This window comes from Berghia stephanieae, chromosome 3 (assembly GCF_034508935.2).
Source record: "Berghia stephanieae isolate SIO BIC M18660-M18661 chromosome 3, UCSD_Bste_1.3, whole genome shotgun sequence".
In the NCBI taxonomy this organism is placed as follows: Eukaryota; Metazoa; Mollusca; class Gastropoda; order Nudibranchia; family Aeolidiidae; genus Berghia; species Berghia stephanieae.
This window is the reverse complement of record NC_088362.1, coordinates 48,941,916-48,951,484: the sequence shown is the minus strand read 5'-3', so window position 1 is coordinate 48,951,484 and position 9,569 is coordinate 48,941,916. Positions and strand designations below refer to the sequence as shown.

General features: G+C 35.6%; 1 protein-coding gene across 1 annotated transcript; it reads right to left on the bottom strand.

The window, feature by feature from the left end:
- On the bottom strand, window positions 1-7,238 carry LOC144967917 (uncharacterized). The gene is made up of 6 exons (XM_078905688.1): window positions 7,205-7,238; window positions 3,440-5,676; window positions 2,663-2,791; window positions 2,077-2,157; window positions 1,412-1,495; window positions 1-555 (listed from the first exon to the last, which is right to left on the bottom strand). The coding sequence occupies exons 1-6, from the start codon at window positions 7,221-7,223 to the stop codon at window positions 496-498; spliced, it is 2,610 nt and encodes an 869-aa protein (XP_078761814.1). The 5' UTR covers window positions 7,224-7,238; the 3' UTR covers window positions 1-495.
- Window positions 7,239-9,569: the final 2,331 nt, after the last annotated feature.

Sequence of the window (9,569 nt, the reverse complement as noted above, 5' to 3'; positions counted from 1 at the left end):
TTAGATGACAAGAACTTACTTTATTACAGTAATTCAACCATAAAACACTCTCAAAACATTTTGGATTTTTGTAATTAATGATATACTGTACATCAATGTGACTCATGTTACGTGACAAAAAAGTGAAATGTGAAAAATAAAACTTTAGACTATTTGGAGCTCATATATTGGTAATAAAAGAAATGTGAAAAATAACTGAGATAAATCTGTTGATAATGTCATTATAATGATTCTGCTGTTCATAAGAATAAAAGAAGTAGTTTCAATAATGTTACAAATAGCGATGCTTGTTACGGGACATGACGAAATTGTGATGCATGTTACTGTGACAAAAAGTGCAACAAAGCCCCTTTCTATAAGTAGAATTCTTAGTCCAATTTGTTTTTAAAAACCTACAATTTAAGTTAAAAACACATTACAAGCATTGTCCAACAAAAAAAATATGTTAAGATTAAGTTGCCACCCAATCCTGAAAGGCTTCGATCATGTCAGTCATTACACCAGGAACTCCATAAATAAATTGCGCTGATTGATTTGACTGCCATCACTTGATACCTGAAATGCAAGATGGATAAATTGGTTACAATGCCACAACTTATTTGGTTAAAGGGAGTGGAATATGTGGGTCCCAGGGTTTATTACGAGCCAAACAGCAGCATTAGGTTCAGGTAATAGATGACTGGAGTAACAACTGAAACAGGAAAAATCTCATGTCGTTGGGGATAAACTATGTATGTGGGGATAAATGTCAAGGGATGTGGAAGACTACCATACATCTCCCAGCAGTCCAGTAGAGAGTCGACGTGGCAAGATAACTTAGGGCAACTTGCAATACCCTGTTATTCATATAAATCAACCATTTTGCTCAGGTGAAGAAGTCTCTCCTTTGGAAGGAATATCTCCATGCTTAACTCTTAAAACTTGACATTCAGGTACCTAAACCTAATTGAATAGACTCCCTAGAGATAAAAGAAAACTTAAAAGTAATCCCTTAAAGATTTTAAAATTCTGAGGGCCGGAGCTTATTCTGATGTCCGAATTATGAAGCCGTCACTGACAGACATTTTGATGTCATTTTCTAAGGATGCTAGTTCATTGCCGAGCACGTTCCTAGCCAAAGCAGTACAAATTTTCACCTTCTTGTAAAAGGAAAAAAATTGGCATAGATGGGATTCGAATCCGTCTTTAAATATCTGCAATACAGCGCTCTACTACTGTGTTACACCTACCCGGTAGTGTAATTAACTAAGTTTCCAGACTGCATACATGTACAGATTCCAGATTCATTATCGACTGAGCTACCTCACCTCATGCTCTCTGAGTTCCAAACTCACTGGACGTAAAGCTTTACCAGGTAGAAGTACTTGGGGTGAAGACTGAAAATTTAGTAGTAGTAGGCCTAGATTCTTACCTCAGTTCGTTCATCAGAAACAGACACTGTTGGTAGGGTCACAATGGGGGATTGAGGAGCTGATTCCAGAACTGGCACTTCACTCTGAAAGGCAGGCAAAAAAATTAATAGCCTATGAAAGCATTAAAATTGAATTTTAAAACTGCTAGATATATTAGGCCCTATACAGTGCACACCTGATATATTGAAGGTTCCAAACGAGTTATCTCGATAAAAGACAAAGTCGATAGAGGCTATTTTTAAAGTAAGTAACTGGCAAGTCTCTCTAGAGTCTAGACCACATCCATCTGTGACTAGACCTGGTTAGTGGGGTGTGTGTGGTGGGAGGGAGGGGCGGGGAATTTTGTGAAGGAAAGGGATGAACAAATCATCTGGAACTGGTTTTCATTAGCGAGTCTGATTTCTGTTGCGTCGAATATAAGAGAAAGAACAAAGTTTGGAGTCGATATAGAGGAAAGTATTTACATGTGGCAATATATATATATATATATATATATATATATATATATATATATATAATATATATATATATATATACTATTATACAGACACGTTGCTTATCATAGACAGCACTTTCAAGAATGGTTAAATTATCCTCAGTTCAAGATTCATTGTAATATTTGTAAAGAGTTGGATAAAAGACTGAATAAATAGTACATTCCTACCTCATTCTGTTCCATTGTTGGTAAAGTAGTTACTTTAGGGGAATGAAGTTCAAGCATAGATTCCAGCACTTGTATTTCACTCTGAAAGACAATCAAAAGAACAATACTATTATTATTAAATAAATAGTGTTAAATAAAATAATAGAACAAAAATTAACTCAGTGAAAAATAAAATGGTCAATTTCACTCTCACTGCCGTATTAATGAAGGGTATAGTATAACAATCAACCTGAATTTTAAAAAAACAATGAATCAAACACTGGGCACCAAAGAAAGAGCCCTGAAGAATTATAAAAAAAAAGACTAAAAATATGACACTCCCTTATAAAATATAAAATTTTGTAAAAATAAAATTCTTTTTTTTCAATTTCCTGTTCACTAACACAAATTTTTGGTATCCCATTAAAGTTTGAGGAAGTTGAACAGTAAGGAAAATTCTATGGCGAAGTACCAGGGGTTAGGTGGACAAAAATGATTTAATAATAAAAGTTTGATTTCAGTTTCAGTAAAGCAACATACATGTATAATATAAGCAATATTCAAGGAAAAGAAGAAATCATGAATATGGATCACTAATTTAAATTACCTGTGTTAAGCTGATATCCACCAAGGAAGTAATATTTAAGCTTGTATCGCCATTAATGCCTTGAACATCACTGGTTTCAGTTTCACTTTCACTTTCAGGGTTCTCATGTTGGTTTTGCTCGCAGTGGACCTGTCAAGATATTAACATTTTCAGATAGACCAAAGCATTCATCAAAGTTTGCACGAAATCAATTTATTTTTTCGGGTTTCACAAATTCATTCTTAACCAAACTGTCATTTGAGTGAGGGTTCTTTTACAATAATTTACATGCACATGGGACCTCCTGCCTTATTGTCCGTCTCAGGGATAAGAGGACAGAAAATTCTGTTAAAAGAGACTTTAAGAAGACATGCCTAACCCTATGACTATGAGCTACCATGCATCACAAATTACACATCATTTAAGAAGCTGCTACTGCTACTGATTTAACTAGTACCGTAACTCCTTTCCTCATTAAAATTAAAATACTCTGAAATTCTTAAAAAGTTAAAAAATTTAGAGAGAAAACCTCAAAGACAAATCACTAAATTGAAATAAATTTCTAAGTTTTCCATAAATGGCAAATTATATTGTTAATTGTTCGCTAATAAAATAGTTCAAGATTTATGTTTTGGCATTAATAATTAATGATAATGTACAGTGTAGAAATTCAAATTAAATCTCATGAATCTCAATTATATAGCCCTGGGCTTTAAAAGCTCTAAATAGTTCAAGTTTAGATATAACACATACCGTATTTAAATAATACTATTAATACTGTGGTCAACTGGCACTTACCATGTCCTTTGACTTTGAGCGAAGTTTGACTTTATTCCATGACTCCACATAGGCAGTGTTGTAGCAATCCTCTCCATTCTCACACCCATGACAGAAGCAGGACAAGGACCTGATCAAGAGGTTGTGGCTCCCATTGGATTTGATGCTATGAAGTGAGCGGGTACCTTTAACAGGATATAAGTTTGGGCCTTCCTCTCGGTCGATGGTTTGAACTAAGACGAAATCTCGCCTGTAGTGGCAACATACTCCATCTCTATAATCATTCTTCCGCAAGTAAGTCTTGCAGAAAGCAAATAAGTGCTGTGCAGATTGGATGACAGCCTGACGAGATTTAACTGAACGAGTTGCTGCACTTTTGATGACCGCACTCTCTCCATCGCATGCATTTTTTCCGTGTCTTGATCCGAAAAAATTTCTTTCCACCTTGACACTTTTTAGCTCTGACAGGTCCTTGAAAGCAATTTTATTTTTGTATTGCGCTCCACACCCGTCTGTCCATTGGATGAATCTATCAAAAGTGTAGCCCTTCGAAGATAAGATCTCAATGTTGTCGCTCATGAACCTAGCAACAGCTGCTGTATCATGCTTTAGATCAGGAGTAATGAAAGCAATAACATCAGTCACTACCTTAGCACAGTCATGACAGGAATAATAATTGACTATAGGATGTATCGTCGCCTGAGCATAGCTCCAATGAGCAGATTGTGCCTCATCCTGATAAATACATCTGTAGTTCTCTGCAAAATCCATTACAGATATGCATGAGTTGCGTGGTGGGTGTTTTTTGACAAAGGAAAATTCCTTTGCCTGCCATTGGGCCCTGAAATAGTGCAAAGGAAATGTTCGCATCTCAATATAGAGTTCCTGTGTGACATCATAAATGGTTCCTTTTTTTGTTGATAAAACCTTCCTTCCTTCAACTGTTTCCCATTTTTGCCATATAGCTTCTGCTTCCATATTGAGGTCACAATTATGGAAGTGGTCTGCTAACTTCTTCATGCCGCAATCCTGACAATTTCCCTTAAGGCATTTGAGTTGGTGGAATCCCCCATCGATTTCTGGTTCACAGAGTTGTGTGATTAAAACATCGAGGGTTGACCTAATCTTGCATCCTGCTGGGAGGTTCTTATTTATGGTCTCTAATTTCAGTTTTATGTTTTGACAAATGTCACAAAGACACTGGTTCAAGTTCTCATCCCTAGACAGTCGGACATTTCGAGGTCTTAACCTCTTAAACATGGCCAAGCTTAAAGGATCTTCTACTTTTGACCTGTATACTGCGTAGAGATTGTTGATGGTCTCCTTTAATACAAACGTTGGCTTTCCCTTTTTTATCTTCTTCTTTTCTGACAGTTGGTTTGCATATTCTTCAGATACATAGTATGATTGTGCCTCATGGTGGCGCTTGATACTTCTCGTGCTCCTCTGTCGTAAGCATAGTTGGTTCGGAAGTCTTTCTAGTCGATGCAAATATGCTCTGGTAATACCAAATGCTTTGTGCACCTCCTGATGCATTGCTTTTTTCAAGAGCTGCTGTCCAATCTTCCTTTTGGTCAGGCGATCTGTCTTTAGTACGACTGAGGTTTCTGTCAGATCAATTTTACGTAACCTAGCTATTTCAGTTAAATCGATTTTGTGCTTTTTAAGCAATTTAAGGATCATTTCTTTACGTGTCGACGGATTTGAAGGAAGGCATTCAGTGAGTTTTTTTAATTTTCGCTGGAAGGTACGTTTGCTTTTACTTTCACACTCAGCATTTTTCTTTTCAGTTTCAGAGTTGACTTTCAAGTTTTTCTTAATGTGGTATCTAGCCCTGCATGCCTCTCTGTGCCGTCTCCATTTTTGGGGCGTCCAGTTCTCCCTTTCTTTCTTCTTTCGTTCTCTGTCCTGCTTTCTTTTGGAATCCTTTTGATGTCTAGTCATGATGATGTTTGGTGTGGATGTGGGTGTCACGCCATTTTCTTTTCTTCTTTCGCGGAACTGCTGAACTCTTAATCTTGTCTTTTCTTTCAATTGTCGCTTATCTTCCTCTGAAGCATTTGCTTTCAAATTATCTCTGTATTTCTTGGCTTTTTCATTCTTCTCCCGCCTAATATCTTCATAATCCGTCCGCATTTTCAATCTTTCTCTATATTCTTTTGCTCTCTGGGCAGCAGTTTTGGGTGGTTTCTTTTTAACAGTTTCAAGTGGGTTGTCATCTTGGATTAATTTCAAGGCTGGTAATCTAATTCTCAAACCTAGGGAGCAAAAGAAAACACAAACAAAAAAAATCAGTAAGGAAGTATCAGTGAACCAAGAATCGAGTGTACTATATAAAACATACCTTTAATCATTGGATTTCAGTGTATAGGCCTACTTACCAATTTAATTAAAAATATTCTTTGAAAAAGCTGATAAATGAGCGTATGTATTACTTGTTACATGTGACATGATAAATATTTTGTCATGGTAACAAACCTCACAATAAATTAGATAGTTATAGAACAATTGTGTAAAATGAGCTATTGGAAGCAATTTTCATTAGGCTAGACTTAACATCTCAAGATAGACTGTACAAAGGCAGTCCTTTAAACAATTTTAGTCGACTTTTAAAAGAATGTAACTCATGTTATGCATGACATGAATCTATCATGTCCATGTAACAGGCATGACAATATGTTATAAACATTGGAAAAATGAATAAAAATAAGATTAAAAAGTCGGCTGATATAATTCTCATTGTGTGTGGCCATTATTAAAAGATTAAACAAAAGTAAACTTACAGCATTAAATGGACTATGATATGACTGTCGACTAATTGTTTAAAATCATGTGATACGCGTTACCCTGTGACATAGGATTTTAGATTTATTTCATGTCTAATGTAACATGTGTCACATCTTAAGTATTCCAAAAATATAATATAAGTAAGATAATGCACTTCTCGACTACTCTAAATTAATAAGCAAATATTTCCCTCTACCTTTATTATTCTTTTTCACAAAATAACTGTATATGCAGCGTTGAATTAGAGATAAATCTCTATACTCTCTGATGCATGCTACATGTGACATCAAACTTGAATCAAAGTAACTTATATTTTCATGTCCCTCCATGTCACAGTAACAGGGGTCACATTATTTTGGTTCAAAATTATCGGTACTGATGAAAATGATCAACTCCATGTAAGGCAGCCTCCACCTAACCATCACACTTAGTCACCACAAGTTGTTTCAGTAACCACAATATGCAGAATTTGAATGACCATCGTGTAAAAAGTAATATTAAGGCCCATTAGGATGCATGTTACATCTGACATTTCAAAACTTCATATCCTGTAACACTCGTCACAGATTTCAACATCATTTCCATAACAGACAATATCTAGATCTAGATCTAGATTCCGTTAGCACAGTACCTCAACAAGTCTCTTTAAAGCAATATTTCTGTAGATCTAATGAAATGAAGATTTAATTCTGAGATGCTTTTTAATATTCTAAAATTCGCGTGACCACTGTTACTGCAGACATGAACTCTACATTTGTCACAAAGTAGCATAACGCAAGCCCCTATCAAAGACAAGATCATTGTGCACGTTCATAAGACTAACAACAGTTTCGTTTAGAATCCATCATTATCTTTAGACCTATTCAGCATCCATTCACGAATTCCACACAAAACAAAGATTTAGAATCCATTAAATCATGTGACACATGTTACATATTCCACGAAATGTGACCCTTGTTACTTAAAGGAAATATACGACATGAAATTGAAACCACTTACCGTCTCGCCTCGACGCCATTTTCACATCCAGCTTCTGCAAGCAAGCGGAAGAGCGGGTGTCTAAAAATAGAATAGACTGTCAAAGAGCGCACATTGCCGTATGTCACCGTATTTTGCCGTATCGTTCGCATGTTACATCTTGACATGGATTTACGCTAGCGATACAAAAAACGCATCAATTCTCAATTCCTGCAAGCTCGCAGGACTGCTTCTTAGCTTACATCAAATGCTGTTTACCAAAAATCCTAATACAGGAAGAGTCATTGTATTTTATAATAACTCTGACTTATACGATGAACAAAGTCAGAGCTCTTCAAACGGACATAATTGTAACATGAGTCATGTTTGATTTTCAAACTGATTAACTTTCTTTTTTTTTCAATTTTTTTTTCTGGTTTCAACGTCAAATTGTAGAAGAGACCCATCTTTCTCATCTAAATATACTTTGGAGCAAAAAACGTTGCCGATTTATTTATATTTAAGGATATTTCAGTCTCATATGCTGATTGTCGTTTTTTTTGATTGTCTAAAGCCAGTATTTTCATCAAAATAACCTCAGTCTACTGTTCCCAGGAATATTGATGCTGAAATCCTATCTAACACTATCTCTTAGGTATATCAGCAATCAGAAAAACATGATGATACCATAATTTTGGGCATTTAATTGAGGGTTGATGACGTTTGAAAGAGACCTGTTTAGATGTATCATTAAGCTGAGCCTGACCCATATCTGTTTTCCAACATGCTTTCTGTCTTTGTCTTGGAATGAGATTACTTGGTTTTGTCCTGGCCCTGGCCGGAGTCCTAGCTGGGAGGGAAACAGTCAAATGCATAGTTATTGTTTTGGTAGATGATATATTTTTCCTTATAAATCATCTCTTTGTTATGTATTATTATATTTGTTATTTTGAATTTATAATGTAAGCATTTGAGTGTATTCCTCTTTGTTGGATTTTGTGCTTGTGTCCGGATGAGACTTATAGGCGATCTCAAACTAAGTACATTGGTGGTATGCCCTTGGAATCTACATCTGATCCCTATTTGTTCCCTGTTCCCCTTTGTCTTACTTTCTCTTGGGTGCTTTAATTGTAATTCTAGAACTTTTTACTATCCCATTTTCTTCCTTTTTACTGCCGCTGATATAACTTAAATGTGTTGCAAGCGCCGTAAAACCCTTAAAAACAAAAAAAAAACATCTTTCTTTTTACTGGCGCTGATATGATCTAAATGTGTTGAAAGCGCCGTAAAAGTAAAACCCTTAAAAACAAGACAAAACATCTGTTTGGCCTCCTTCCAAACGCTTTTCAAAATTAACGTAATTTTAGGAATAAGTTGACTTTCATTCAAATGAAAAACATTATTTTGTATTAGATATATAGTACTTCTTTGACAATATATTTACCTTACAAAAATGCTTGCTCATCACTTTATGATTTATACATTCAATTCATACTTCACTATGCACGCAATAATTTTACTTTTAAAAATCAGAATCCAATTTTTAGTATTATAAACGCTATTCCAATTTACACAATAAAATTGAGTTAATGTTTTAGCCTATGCAGTATTGTTGTTGTGAGCGGGTGGTTGGATGGGAGCATCACCCTTGAATCATATACCTATGATGTTCGCATGGGTGTACGATCTGATAGTGATGTCGTTTCTTCTTCTCTTTACTAGCCTATCCTGCTTCTTTGGTTTGTGATTGTATTTTTGACAGGGGATATTTTTTTTTCTGTAAATCTTCTGCCTGTTTGTCCTTGGTTATTTATAATTTAGCTTATGATATCTTTAGGTTATGATTTTGATTTACATTTGTACTATTTTTGTTAGATTGCTTGTTTTTTTGTTTCAGCGGTCTCTCATATAACCTCAATTGTGTTGGAAGAGACCTAAAGCAACAAACAAACAAAAAAAAAGCAGTATTGTTGTTGTGATAAAAACAGTTTCTATGCATCGTTTGAGGGTGATTGATAGGGGGAGGGGGGGGGGGTCTTCTGACTACTCAAAGTGGGCGGAGAGGTCACTTTTTGCTACGTCTTCTATCCCCTAGATCATTTTTTTCCTTTTCATGTTGCTCTGGATTGAGAATGTTCGGTATTTTTCCTGGTCCTGGCGGGGGGCCTTAGCCGAGAAGGAAGCAGCCAAATGTATAGTTTTTTTTGTTTTGTTTTTTGTTGTTTTTTTTTTTGTTTATATATGATTTGTAGACATTTGAGTGTATTCCTCTCAGTGGGGACCTATGCTTATGTCTGGATGAGACTTTTAGGTGATCTCAAACTAATTACTTTGATAGTGTTCTCTTGGAATCTACATCTGTTTGCTAGAACCAGTTCTCCTTTGTCTTACTTCTTTTTTGGCAAAC